The sequence below is a fragment of the Manis pentadactyla genome, chromosome 5 (genome assembly GCF_030020395.1).
Source record: "Manis pentadactyla isolate mManPen7 chromosome 5, mManPen7.hap1, whole genome shotgun sequence".
NCBI lineage: Eukaryota > Metazoa > Chordata > Mammalia > Pholidota > Manidae > Manis > Manis pentadactyla.
This window is the reverse complement of record NC_080023.1, coordinates 147,422,912-147,437,192: the sequence shown is the minus strand read 5'-3', so window position 1 is coordinate 147,437,192 and position 14,281 is coordinate 147,422,912. Positions and strand designations below refer to the sequence as shown.

Genomic DNA, 14,281 nt, shown 5'->3' with positions numbered 1-14,281 from the left:
GGATTTGTAGCAGGCAGGAGTAATTCTTCAGTCAGTCAATATTTACCCTGTCTTGGCTAAACAAGGCAGAGCTGGCTTTCTTACAGTTAGTTAAGTTGAAGTGTGATATTAACATTTTGTAAGTGTAAAGGTTACTTTTTTAAGTTGTAGCATAACATGTAACAGTCTTAAGTGAACAGCTGATGCATTTTTATGTATGTGCAAGCTATGGACACACCACTTACATCAAGATACAGAACATTTCCATTCCTCCAGAAGACTCCCTTGTACCCTATCCCTCAACACTTCCCAGGGGTAACCAATGATATGATTTCTATTTATGTAGATGAGTTTTTGCCTGTTTTTGAACCTGACCTTACTTTGTGACGGAACAGACAGCATGTACTCTTTGTGCTTAGCTTGGTTTGCCACAGTGCCTATTCATCCTGGTGAGATTCACCCATGTATATACATCAGTAGTTTGTTCTCTTTCACTGCTGTATACTATTCAATGATGTGCACACATGTGTTTTACCTCCATTTTCCTGCTGATGCACATTTGGGTTGTTTCAGAAGTTTGCCTGTTGGGAATAAAGCCACAATGAACATTAATTTGTGCTGCATGTTTCCAGGTGGACACATACCCAGGAATGGTTGCTGGGTGATACTCTTGGCATATGTTTAACTTTAGCAAGAGCTGCCAAACATTTCCCAAAATCTTTTCATCTCTTTTTAAAGCAGAAAAAATAAATCTCCACCTGGTTATTGTGAGAGTATTGAATGGGCTCTAAGGTATAAGACTGTAAACCTGTACCTGGAACACAGTAGGTGCTCAATTTTTCCTTGCTTCTGCCCCAACAGAGGAAACGGGAGGTGGTTAGCAAACACTGTGGGGGAAGTCCCGCCCCAGACCTTTGCAGAACGGCCTTTGCCACACAGCACTCAGCCCACACCCAGCCAACCTTGGCGCCCCTGCTTTGCACCCACCTGCTCGCCACCCATTCTGCTTCCTCAGGCCTGGCACGTGTGTCACCTGGCTGGGCACTTGCACCCTTGTGAACTTTGCGTGTCACCCACACTATGTGCCAAGCCTTCGGTGCCCATGAGCAAATGACGAAGAGACCCTCATTCCTGGAATTACTCGTTAGGAGGAAGGATTTCTTCGCTTAGAAAGTGCGGGGACCCAGACTCCAAGTCGGCCTTTGGTTTCTAGCCAGACCCTGGATTTCCTTGTTCGAGACAAACAAGGAAAGAAAATAATCTGTTCTTTTGGGCCCCAGCAAGAACCGAGATCTGTCCCAACAGCGGATCCAGCGAGTCCAGGCCCCCAAACCAAGGCCAAGGGCCTCCAGCCGCCGTCCCGGTGGTCTGGCCAATGGCCGCTCGGCCCCGCCTCGCCCCGTCCCCGCCCTGCTGTGAAGCATTCCCGGCAGTGGGCTGGTGTTTGTCTGCAGGTTACGGGGTCGCGACTGCCGGAGGTAAGGTCGCTGTCCCGGGCTCTCGGTCCTCTGGGCACAGGGAGCACGGACGCCTTTCGGGGTGGTGGCCCGCGGCGGAAGGAGCCGCGTGAGACTCGGAGTACGCAGGGCGCCTGGGGGCTGGGGCACGCGGGGCTCGAGAAGAGAGGGTCCGAAGGCACCTGCGGTGCGGGCCAGCGAGGGCTCCACGCACCGTGTCCTGCGCAGAGGGGTCGGGAGGTGAGTGGCGCGGGGCGTCTGCTCCCAGTGCTGCTGGGAAGTTGGGCCGGAAGGAGCGGGTGCCGGCTGCTGAGCTCCTCCTGCGGCCCGCAGACCCAGGGTGACCCCCGGGCGCAGCCTGGCGCGAGTGCGCCAACCTCTGGCGGCCGCGGCCGCGCATGGGGGTCAAGAGCTGCCGCCCTTCCCTGAGTCTTGACAGTTCTCGGTGACACCTGCTCCGAATACCAGCCCCCACCCCCTCCGCGGACCTGGGTCCGGTCCAGGAATCCTGGAATCTGAGCCGGAATTGCGAGTGCCCTGATAGGCCTCTGGGGCAGTCGGTGGGAGAGTCTCTTGCAAACGTCAGTCTGCGACACCCCTTTGCCCATTTTCTCTGAGACCGGAGGGAGGTGCCAGGAAAACATGAAAAATAAAAATAAAAACAAAAACAAAAACGACGTTTCCCATAACGTCGGCTGCTGTAGAATCTCAAAAACCTTTGGAAGGGACAGTCAGCAACCCGAGAACCACGGCTACCCTGGAGGGCAGGGTTAGAATGTCCTCAGCCCCTTCTTGAAGACTTCCGTCTCACGAGAGAAGGGACTAAATGTTGCATCTTTCCAGGCATACCCTCAACCGGCGACCCCCTCACCCAGGCAGTGGCCTTGGCCCCTCCCAAGGGCTTGAAGGCAGAGGGCTCTGTGAGTCACCCTTGCTGCAGGGGCCTCTGTGCCCTGCAAGGTGTATTGTGAACTGCAGTGAGGCAACAAGACCTGGGTTCAAATCCTGTCAGGGCCACTGGTCGGCTGCAATGGCACCACTTCTCTCAGGGGATTGTGGCAGGGGCTCAGTGAAAGAAATTAAGCATGTGCCTGCCTATAGTGGACACTCCATGACTTTGAACACATATGGGCTTCCTTTCTTTCTGATTGGACCACATCATACCCCCACACTCTGTGCCTTAAGGGCTGAGGCTGGGGTGCAGAAGAGGGTAATACCTGACTTCTGCTGGTTCCTCCCTGGAGCCTTGGGAGGGGAGCAGGAAAGGGGCCATTTGCATCCACAGAATTGTTCTTTGTTCATCTCTTGATGGCTCAGAGAACCCCCCACCCCCAAACCATCACCACCTCCCTGAACCTCTTGACTTCTGTCATTAGCACTTGCCCCACCAGGGATGTAGCCCCTTAGTGCTTAGCAAAACAAGTCATGCAACCTAGGGACTATGACTGTGAGGCCGGTAGATGTGGCCATGGGACCTCGGCCTCAGCAGTTCTTGGGCTGCAGCCTGTTCTGTTCGTCCACTCACTAGCAAGCCCCTTGGTTTCTTGGGACTTCATTTTCTTCACCTTTCAAGTAGGGCAATCCTATTGTTATCATGTTGGGCTGCTGCTGCTTTTCTCTAGTATACCGTCAAAGAAACAGCACTTCTAGGTGGAGCCCTCCTGCTGCCAGTGGCTGGGGGCATGTACACACCCAGATGATAGTGGAGAACTAGAGCCTTCCCCAACACCCACCAGGCAGACATCACCCACCAGGGCCCTAGATCTCTTGGATTGGATTTTTTCTGGTCATCAGCTCATTTTTAAGCAAATTCATTCACGGCCTATGGGACTCAGGCAGTAATCACATAGGATGTTTAATGAGAATAACGATTACAGGAAAAAGAAAAAAATCCCCAAGAGTGGAGAAAGAATTGCCTTTTGTCCAACCCCACTCCCAAGTCTTGCCATGTGGGATGTTTTATTCCTTTTTTCCTCTCAGACCATTCACCCTTCACGGGCCAGAGCCTCTGTCACTTCAGAACCTGGACAGCGATGACGTTTGCTGAGGAAAAGACTTTTGCATATATCCGCAGCCATCACAGCAATTTTTGCCATATTCATGTGCTGGAGATTCTGCCTTACCTGTCCTGCCTTACAACAAGTGACCAGGTGAGCCAGGGCATGGCAGCCAGCCACTGGCCGGGGAGAGGGCTGTGGAGTTCAGAGTTTCACCCAAGCCAGGCCCAACTCCTTCCTTTTCTGTCCTCTCTATCTTCCTTTCTGTCCTTGACATTTTTCTAACTTTCAAAACGAGGAGCGGTTCCAGCCTCACTGGGCTCCCTCTTGTGTCATTTTTGTGTAGTGCTAAAAAATACGGCTCTGGCTGGCTGGGATTTCCGGGTTCCGCTTCCCTCCCAGACTTTTACTGGAACCGTTTATTTTTCTTCCTCTCTCTTGTTGTTCCTGCTCGGTTTTGATTCCATTCCCCCTGTCGTGGGATGCTGTCCTGGCAGGGAGCCCGGGGCCCAGTTTTGAGAGTTCACGGGAGCCAGACCTCCTTAACTCCCCCAGAATTTGCTGTGGGCCCCTAGCGTCATGGGCCAGATCCCTCCCAAGTTAGCTGTTCTCAGATCAGTACCCCTGGGCTCTCCGCTGCTTCCTCCTAACAGATGCTGGGGGCACACAAGTCTGTGGCTGATGGGATTTGGGCCTTTCTTGTATTTTGTGGTTTGTCCCTAGCTCTGTAGTAAATGCTCTTGTGGATTTTCATTTCTGCTGTCTGGTTGCCTGTCTGTGGGAATTTGGGTGGACTTGCACCAGGTTTTCAATCTTGCCCTGGCTCATGCTCCCTGTTTCTTAGTTGGCCTTCTTGCTCCTTTGCCCTGTTTCTTTAGTCTTATTTTTCCTACACACCCTTTCCTCCTTTGCTAATCCAAAGGCTCTCTTTTTGCCTTAGGTCTGTAGAAATGCAAGGCTTTGACCTCCTGGGTCGGGACTCATGCCCAGGGCTGGTGTAGGATCTTTGTTACCTTATTTCTGCTAAGCCTCAGGTTGCTCATCAGTGAGTAGGGGTAATAGCATTAAGATAATTCATGCACAGCTCTGAATGGGGAGACTGGGACACACCAAGAACCTACTTCTTGGTAGCTGCCTTTAAACAACGGCTCAGACCCTGGCCTGGTTCTGTGCTCTGATCCAGTTTTGGATGGCTGCCCGGAGCCTCTCTGCTGCCGTCCCTTCCAAGTGGGGAGGGACCAGGGCCACCTGGCATGAGCAGGTGGTGGGCTGTGTCTTTCAGGACCGATTGCGGGCTTCCTATGAGCGCTTTGGGAACCAGGACACCCTCTTGGACCTCTTCAACAGCCTTCGACGGCGCAACAGCTGGGTGGAGTCCTTCATTAAGGCACTGAGGGCCTGTGAGATGACTGGTCTCGCTGATGAAGTGGCCCATGTCTACCAAAGCAACCTGCCCCGTGAGCCTCCTGCCCTGGCCCTCCTCCTGTCTGTCCCCCAGGCCTCCACTCTCCTTCTCCCCCAACTTCTGTGCCTCTTGCCTTTCTCTGTCACCTCCCTCCTGCCACTCCTGGGCAGTGAACAAACTTGTGTGTACATCCCAGGTGGCCATGGCCTTTGGCCATGTCCCCTGATTTCCCTGAGCCTCAGTCTTCTCCTCTGTGAAATGGGCTAACGGCAATATCTACCTTGTAGGTTTGTGGTGGGCACCCTCCAGCGATGGCATGATGAGTGCTTAGCTGGGGCTGGCGCCTCCCATGGGCTCAGCCAACAGTGCCTCCTCTAATTCTGTGGCTGCCACCTTTGCCTCCTGCTCTTTTCTCACTTCCTCCTGTCTCCTCTCCTCTCCACTCCCCTTGCTCTCCCCTCCCTCCGCTGTCTCCTCTTTCTCCTTCATGCGTTCCTTCCTTCCTCTTCCCTCTTCTCCTCCCTCCCCCTGGAGCCTTCTAGGTCCCTGCCCCAGCTGCCCCATCACTCTTCAGCTCCCTCTCAGCTCTCCTGCCAGGCCAAGTGCCCAGAGGGGGGGTTTGGTGAGGTCAGGTCTGAGGGGCTGAGACAGGAAGAAACACAAGCCAACCCTATTTATATTTCAGTCTAGTGACAACTCCTGAGACCCTGCTCAGATTTGCAGCCTTAGAACATCCCCTTGTTTGCCTGCTTTCTTTTCTCTCCTCTTCCCTCCCTTCCCTCCTTCCAAGGGTGTCTCTTCATTTGTGGAGATGAACAGCAATCTCCTGAATGCAAACAACTGTGGTGGGGCCAGGGGCAGGAGGTGGGGCAGAGAGTGGGGGGCCGGGGAGGCAGCAGCAGGTCAGGGTCTGTTAGTGGTGACAGCCACCTACCAGGAGGAAGAGAAAGCCACTGGGTCCCAGAATGCCTGGGCACAGAGAAATAGTGACTGCTGATCCAGTCTGGGTGGTGAGAGGCCCACGAGGTGCCCTCATGCTCTCTCGTCCTGCTCTCTCCTCCTGCCTCTCCTTGTCGTCCCTGACTCCTCTCTCCCTCCCACTCCTGCATTCCCCTCCATGAAGCTAGTCTCCTCTGAGGAGTGCGTCCCACATCAGGACAGGTCTTGGAGATGTGGGCCTGGTAACCGTGGACCTGAGGGTCCAACAGCACCCAGACCCCTGCTGTCAAGAGATTCTCCTGATTCCTCCTTGTTGTCACTGTATCTTTGTTCTCCAGAGACCCCGAACTGCCCCCCAGCCCCTCTGGAGCCGCCGTCAGTTCCTGCTCAGGTTCCAGGGCCCTCCACTCCTGCTGTGGTCCCCAGCATCCCCCACAATGGCTACAGAGAGGTGGAGCCAAGTTTCCCGGTCGCTGTTCAAGACACCCAGCCACCAGAGGCCCTGGGAGAGGTGTGTTGTCTTGACCTACCCTGCATCCCTGCTTTTGTATTTCTCTCTACCCACTTCTGCCCACCCAGCCTTCCAGAAGCTTTTTCTTGACTCCCCCAAATCATTCCTGATCTCTGCTCAGAATTCCAGGGTTCCCTAGGGGGATCTGCCCTAGACCAGCTCCTGGATGGCAGACCAGGGCTTTATCCTGTGGCAGACCCAACCCTCTCATCAGCCAGCTGTGAGGTCACACTTGGAGGTCTTTGCAGTGGCAGTGGTCCATTTGAGCTGTTGGGTTGGGTCAAGGGACCAGGGAATGTCCAGGTGAGGGGAGTGAGGGAGCAGGACAGGAGGGGGTGGGGTGGGGAGGGGATGGTGGAGCTATGATTATTGCTAGTAAAGTCAAGTTTGAGGGAAAGATGACTGATTCTATTTGGATAGATGAATGGGCAGTGGGGTATCTAGGAGACACCAAACCATGGACTTAGAGCCCAAGAAAGAGATCTGTGCAGTGGCTTTAGAGAGGCAACCTTTCTACAGAGCCAGACAGATGAATAGGGACACCCCATGGGTATGTGTGTTTTCTATGAGGTGGGTTCAAAGTCACCTGAGACAGGGTCTGGCACTTACTGAAGCTGAGGCAAGGACTTCTTTGGTTTCTGGGCTCCATGACATGGGCTGCGGCTGGAAGGAGCTGCCCCATGAGTGCAAGCCGCCCTTTGCCAGCTCCTGGGAGAAGCAACTGCCTAATTTAAAATTTTTCATGTTGCAGAGTTCAACAAAAGCCCCACAGATACCTGGTGGCCCCCTAGAGCCCACCTCTGACATGGCAGCTGTCAGTCCTCTGACCTCCAGTGGGCATCAGGAGCAGGACACAGAACTGGGTAATACCCAGGCGGCAGGTATGTGTGGAATCTGGAGTTACAGGGCCTTTCTGACCTCCCAGTGTGGGTGAAGATCAGAGTTGCCCCTCTTCCTTGGACTGGAGGCAAGGGTGGGAATAAAGGGAGTTCACCCCAGGGAGCAACCCAGTTCTTAGCAGGCATATTAGCATTTGTTATGTAACGAACAGTCCCTAAATTTAGTAGCTTAAAATATGACTATTTTTTAGCTCATGATTGTGTGGGTCAGCAATTTGGGCTGGCTCAGCTGGGTAGTTCTTTGGATCTTGTCTGAATTCCCTCCTGTGTACACACCAGTGTGCATAAAAGCCTGGCTTATGGCTGTTGGCTGGGGTACCTTGGTTCGCTTCCATGAGTTCCTCATCCAACAGCAGACAAACCCTTTCATGGCAGCTGAACAGAATTCTGAGAAGGCTCCTGGGGCAGAAGCTCAAAATGGCAGTGTTCCTCCTGCCTCATTCTGTGGGCCAGAGCAAGTCATAAGGTCAGCCCAGAATGAAGAACAGGGACAGACTCCATCCCTAGGTAAGAGGACAGAGCTACATTGCAGAGGGTATGCATGCAGGTAGGGAAGAGAATGAGGGCCACTTCTGCTTTCTATCAGATGGACTCTGTAGGGGCTTGCCAGGCCCCGGGGGGCATGCAGAAGGGCTGGGCCAGCTGTTGGCAAGGGAGCCCTACCCCCACAGGGGTCTCTAGCTCCCAGTGAACCACTAAAACTTCAGCCCCCAGAGGAAGTATGGTCGTCGTCAGTCAAGGGCCCAGACCCCCACACCAGACCTCAGTGCTTCCTGTCAGGAATTCAGAGCTGCCGCTCTGATCTCCCAGGCTGGCATCTCTCTGCACTGCTCTTTCCCAAACTGGGTTCCACATGATGCTGGTGCCCTACCAGCCCTCGGTGCCCCTGGGACAGCCACAGGGCACGTAGCAGTTAAAGACTAAAAGCCATCTGAATGCCCTGTACTACCATCACCCCCAAACTCTGCTCCAAGCACTCATTTATACTTTGCGATGTCAGCTTGCCAGGGAGCATCTTTCAGGAAATGCCACTGTGAACCAGGGAAGCAAAGGACACCTAGATTTCACTACATGCCTGGACAGAGGTCCCATGAATTCTGAGGTGGCAGATTTGGCAGGGAGGCATCAAAATCGCCCCAGGTCTTTGTTAGCCTGTAGGGGCTGGCACATGCTTTCTCAAAGCTCCGTGGGGGAATCCTGATATAACTGTCTGTATGTCGCCACCTACTCCCTTCTGCTTCCCCAGGTGTATGCCCTTTTTCCCCTGGGGGTGGCTTTGTCCCTTCACACCCTCTCCCTACTCAGCCCTTAGGCCTCCTAGATCTGCATACACTGGGGCCTGGCTGGGATCCTGGTGTCATCTGACTGGCGGGAGCTCTCCTGCTGGAGCAACCCTGCTGCCCTTTGTCCTGGTCCAGGATTGCTTTGCTGGTGGCGGATGTGGGGTGGCAGTGGGAGGAGTATTCAGGATTCCACCAGGTTAAGGAAATGACAAAGGCAGGCACAGGAGGAAAGGGGGTGTCCCAGGCAGGAGAAGAAAAAGCAGAGAATAATTAATGACCATCTTCAAGCTTCTGGGTGCCGTGAGAGGGAGGAGTTATTTCACCCTGAGGGAGCGCAGACTGGGGCCACAGGTCAAGGTCTGAGGATAGACAGGACCCAGAATGTGCCTGCACCTGCTGGGTCTTGGGGCCTGGGAGCAGTGACCAAAGGAACTGTGGAGATTCCCCACTGGGGAGGAGGTTGGGAGGCCTGGATGCAGTAGGGGCTTGAGCTGGGGCAGAGGGACCCTTCCTCAGCCTCCTGATCTCAGGGTGACTGTGATTTTAGGGTAACAGTCCTCTTTGTTTTTCCACCTGCAGGCATGGTCTCCAGCCTCCCATCACCCCGTGGGCCTGTGTCTCCGACTGTCTCCTTCCAGCCCCGGGCCCGTTCCACCCCCAGGCCAAGCCGCTTGCCTGGACCCTCAGTGTCAGTTCCATCCACTGGCACGTCCTCCTCTTCCACTGGCGTGGTCTTTGCAGGGGGTGCCCATGAGCAGGGTGAGGCTGCCATCTGCTCCAGTGGGGCAGGGGCGCCCACTAACTCTATAACCGCCAGCACATCACCCTCCAAAGTGGGTAACAGCTTGGTGCCTTCCAAGTTGCCCACAAGCTCAAAGCATCCTGGTATAATGCCTGCTAATGTACCCACCAACCCAATGCCATCCAAATTGCCCATCAACTCAACACGTGCTGGCACAGCACCACCCAAAGTGCCTACTGACCACAGGATGCCTGCAAACATGGTGCCCAGCCAGGTGCCTGCCAACACAGTGCCCACCAAGAGGAGCACAGACAGACCTGTGGAGGTGAGCCCTGCTCCTTGCAGTGGTCCAGGCCCCTGCCCCCAGCTCTGTCCTTGCATCCTTTCCAGCCTCCATTTTGTCTCTGGTCTGGACTAGTCCAGGCCTTATTTTTGAGGGTGTAGGGACAGCTGAGACCTACCCTCATCCATACCCCACACCATATCCTTTAGAGTAATAATAATCATTACAGCTCTTAGTGTGGATGCCAGGAGGGTCGGGCATGGTGGGCCACCCCCACTGGTCACATGCATTAAGTCACAATTCAGAGCTCAGATTCCCTGTAAAGCTTAGCAGTGCCATTTTGCTGCTGATGAAACAGTGAGGGATAGAGCAGAGTGGCCTGTCTGCCTCAGTGCCTTGCTTTTCACCACCAGGATAGCTGGCCTGCCCCTCCATGACCCAGGTATTCAGTCAGTCCCAGCTTATCCAGCAGGGGGCAGCCACTCTGACCCTGCTGCCCCCACCCCCTCCCGCCAGCCCCCGACTGCTGCCCCTTCCATGCCTGCATGTCTGACCCCGCTGCTGCTATCTGCCTTGAGGGACCAAGTTGGTGGGGCCCTGTGGGCTCATGACCAGGCCTCTGGCCTATTAGCTGCTCCATGGCCCTGGAGCCCAGGCAGAATGTTGAAGTCGGATGGAGCCACACACCACCAAAGGCTCTGAGTGGGTGGAGAGGGTAGGGGAGAGCTCATAGGCAGGCCAGTGAGGAGGCGGAGGGCTGCCCTGGAGGAGGTCACTGGTGCTGCCGCAGGGCCTTGGTCCCCTCCTCCCCCACTGCCCTCCTGCCCCATCAGTACGTTGAGTCCCCAAGAAAGGGTGGCCTCACCAGCACTATGGGTGGGAATTGGGGGTGGGGTGCTAGTTCATGCCCTGGCTTGGGAATGGGGCCATCCAATCTGGCTTGTCCCTCTGCCATCCCAAGTTTTCCTCCTTCCTTTCCCAGAAGACTCCAGCGTCCCCCTCCCCCTCGCCCTCTGGGACCACGGCTGGAGGCGGCCCACATCACTGGGGCTCAGAGCCTGAGCTGAGCAAGCCCGGCGTGCTGGCTTCCCACATGGTCAGCCAGCCGTTCTCGGGCTGCTCCGCGGACCTCGCCATCAGTCGCGACTCTTTGGGCCCGGGGTCTGACAACGCCCCGGAGGAGAACGAGTACGAGTCTATGCATACCTTTAGCATCCATGTGGCTGAGGGTCCCAACGCACAGACCCTGGAGGACAGCCCTGGGCCGCGCGCCGCCGCACAGGCCCCGGCAGCGGAGGAGCAGCTGGGCGTGGGCACTGTCCCCTGGGCGCAGTGGCTCGGGGTGGCCGCGGCGGGGGCTCTCCTGGCCACGTTCCTGGCCGTGCTGTACCGACGACGCCTGCTCCAGTGAGGCACCGGCGCCGCTCCGCCGCGTCTCCTCCCTCCCCCGAGGAACGTCTGACCGGCATCGCAGTCTCAGAGCCATGCTGTCCCTGCGCCTGGGGCTGATGGGGGCTGGTGAGAGAGGAGGCCGCGCCGCCGTGGAACTGAGCACGGGAGGCAGTAATTCCATCCCCGCTCATGCTCCTGGGCTCCCGCACCAGTCTCGGCTGTCTGCGCGGACCTCACCCACCTGCCAGTGGGTGTTGCCCATGTCCTTTTGAGGTGGCGCCCTGTCCAAGCCCTATCCCGGTTTGCCCAAGTCCACAGATCAAGAGGTGCTGCTCGAGAGCGCAGGGAGTGGCAACATCTTGGTGCATGGCAGCTGGCAGCAGTTGTGCGTAATAGGGGACCCCACAGGACCTCAGTCCAGCCCCCTAGAGCCCAGTGGTTGCCCTTGCCCCAGAAGCGTCAGGGTGGCTCTGGCCAGTCCCTCACCCCTGGGGTCCCCCCGCTTCCCTGCCAGGGAGGGAGTGTGGGATATCCAGAGGTTCCCCTGGACCCCTGGGAAACCTCAAGTGCCTGGTAGGCCTGAGGACCACCTTAAGAGCTCCTCTCCAGCCTCCTCTCCCCCTTCTCCTTTCCCTTCCTCCTGGTCTCCAATCTGCTCACCTCCAGGGGCTGGCAGGTTTTGGTGGGGGCACCTGCAGGGGCAGAGCTCAGACCTAGATTTGGATTTCAGCTCCACCCCTTCCTGGGCTGTGTGGCCTTGGCAGATGGTCAGACCTCTGCTCTTGCTTCCCCACATGGACAGTGAGTGTTCATGGTTCATCCTCACTGGGTTCTGAGAACACAAGTGTTTGTCAAGTGCCTGGTCCAGAGCTGGTGGCCACTAAATGCTTCTCCCACCTCTGCCCTGCCTGGTCTGGTAGAGATGACGGCATGAGGGCTGAGTGCCCAGTGGGTAAGGGTGTGGGTCTGCAGTGTAGGGCAGCCCAGGCCTACACCCTGCTCTGCTTCTCACAAGCTCTGCGCTTTTGCACAATTAACCTCTTTGTGCTGGTTTTCTCAGCTCTAAAGTGGGGAAGAATAGTACAGTTTTATATCTATGTCCCCTAGTGTTGTGAGGATTAAATGAGTTTATCTGACTAAATCTTAGAATGGTTCTTGGCATTTCTAAAGGTTGGATACATGTTATTTACTACTCTAATGTGGAGAGGCTGGAGCACTTGGCTGCCCCTTCAGAGGCACACTCAGACCCTATGGACTCCTCTCACCCCTTTAGATTATCCCTTTATCTTGTGCATCAGGGAACTGTTGGGCAGTGGGGAGGGAGGCATGTCTACTGGGGCAGCTGTGTGGGATGGGGGCTGGGGTGCTACCCAGCAGCCAGATCCATTGCCCGTATCCTTGTGGGTTCTTTTCAGGCCGCATCACTAGACAAGGGGCAGGCACAGAGCCTCAGGGCTCTGCAAGGGAGAGGAATTAGAGCCCTGGGGGGACCATGGAGGGTGGAGATGGTTCTGCACCTGCTTTGGCTGCCAAAGCCTTTCTTTGCACTACCATGGGGGACTTCTGTGACCTCTACCTTTAATGACCTTTACATCTGAACTTCTCTTGATCCTTCACTTGGGACCCAGCCACCTGCACCCTGAAGTCAGGAGTGGCCCCTACCCAAGCTGTCTGTATCACTTTTTGTCATCCTTGCTCTTAACCAGCGCTTTGTGCTACCCCCTCCTTCCCAGTCACCCTTGTCAGTGAACAGTTTGTACACAGGTACTAGTTTTAATGTGTCACCTTACCAGGGCAGCTTTGAAAACAAGTATGTCAAGAAAGCAATGTATAGCCCCAAAGAATGCTACTTAAATGGTAGAATTTCAAGTACAGTGACCAGCCATGGGGACACACCTTTGGGTAAGGTATGTAGGAAGCATTCAGGGACCTATCTGGCACTTATGCTGGCTACAAGCCTGACCTGGCCTGTATTGAACAGCATGCCTGTTTTGGCTCTTGCTAGCCTGAAGTCTTCTTTTTTTATTTAAAATTTTTATTAGGGTATTGATATATACTCTTACAAAGGTTTCACATGAAAAAACATTGTGGTTACTACATTTATCCATATTATCAAGTCCTCCCACCCATACCCCAATGCAGTCACTGTCCATCAGTGCAGCAAGACGCCACAGATTCACTATTTGCCTTCTCTGTGCTACACTGTTTTCCCCGTGACCCCCCCAACCATGTGTACTAAACATAATACCCCTCCATCCCCTTCTCCCTCCCTCCCTCCACCTGCCCTCCCACACCCCTCCCCTTTGGTAACCACTAGTCCCTTCTTGGAGTCTCTGAGTCTGCTGCTATTTTGTTCCTTCAGTTTTGTTCATTGTTATACTCCACAAGTGAGGGAAATCATTTGGCACTTGTCTTTCTCCACCTGGCTTATTTCACTGAGCATAATATCCTCCAGCTCCATCCATGGTGTTGCAAATGGTGGCTGAATAGTATTCCATTGTGTATATGTACCACATCTTTATCCATTCAGCTACTGATGGACACTTAGGTTGCTTCCATATCTTGGCTATTGTACATAGTGCTGCAATAAACATAGGGGTGCATATGTCTTTTTGAGTCTGAGAAGTTGTATTCTTTGGGTAAATTCCAAGGAGTGGGATTCCCAGGTCAAATGGTATTTCTATTTTTAGTTTTTTGGGGAACCTCCATATTGCTTTCCATAATGGCTGAACTACCTTACATTCCCACCAGCAGCGTAGGAGGGTTCCCCTTTCTCCACATCCTCACTAGCATTTGTTGTTCTTAGTCTTTTCGATGCTGGCCATCCTTACTGGTGTGAAGTGATATCTCACTGTGGTTTTAATTTGCATTTCCCTGATGATAAGTGATGTGGAGCATCTTGTCATGTGTCTGTTGGCCATCTGAATTTCTTCTTTGGAGAACTGTCTCTTCATATCCTCTGCCCATATTCTGATCAGGTTATTTGCTTTTTGGGTGTTGAGGCATGTGAGTTCTTTATATATTTTGGATGTTAACCTCTTGTCGGATATGTCATTTACAAATATATTCTCCCATACTGTAGGATACCTTTTTGTTCTGTTGATGGTGTCCTTTACTGTACAGAAACTTTTTAGTTTGATGTAGTCCCATGAGGTAATTTTTGCTTGTGTTTCCCTTGCTCAAGGAGATGCGTTCAGGAAGAAGTTGCTCATGCTTATATTCAGGAGATTTTTGCCTATGTTGTCTTCTAAGAGTTTTATGTTTTCATGACTTGCATTCAGGTCTTTGATCCATTTCGAGTTTACTTTTGTGTATAGGGATAGACAATAATCCAGTTTCATTCTCTTGCACGTAGCTGTCCAGTTTTGCCAACACCAGCTGTTGAAGAGGCTGT

The 14,281-nt window shown here is 54.0% G+C and overlaps 1 protein-coding gene across 3 annotated transcripts; it reads left to right on the top strand.

Annotated features, from left to right (window-relative positions):
* Positions 1-912: 912 nt before the first annotated feature.
* On the top strand, positions 913-13,496 carry MAVS (mitochondrial antiviral signaling protein). 3 transcript variants are annotated; one of them, XM_036885088.2, is made up of 8 exons: positions 916-1,457; positions 3,417-3,586; positions 4,716-4,890; positions 6,116-6,288; positions 7,040-7,169; positions 7,563-7,694; positions 9,050-9,537; positions 10,478-13,496. In XM_036885088.2, exons 1-8 carry the CDS (start codon positions 1,355-1,357, stop codon positions 10,904-10,906), a joined length of 1,800 nt encoding a protein of 599 aa, XP_036740983.2. In that variant the 5' UTR covers positions 916-1,354; the 3' UTR covers positions 10,907-13,496. The 3 variants fall into 3 exon arrangements, with proteins under 3 accessions (XP_036740984.2, XP_036740983.2, XP_036740985.2); XM_036885090.2 differs by lacking the exon at positions 916-1,457 and adding an exon at positions 1,464-1,676; XM_036885089.2 differs by lacking the exon at positions 7,563-7,694 and having other exon boundaries at positions 913-1,457.
* Positions 13,497-14,281: the final 785 nt, after the last annotated feature.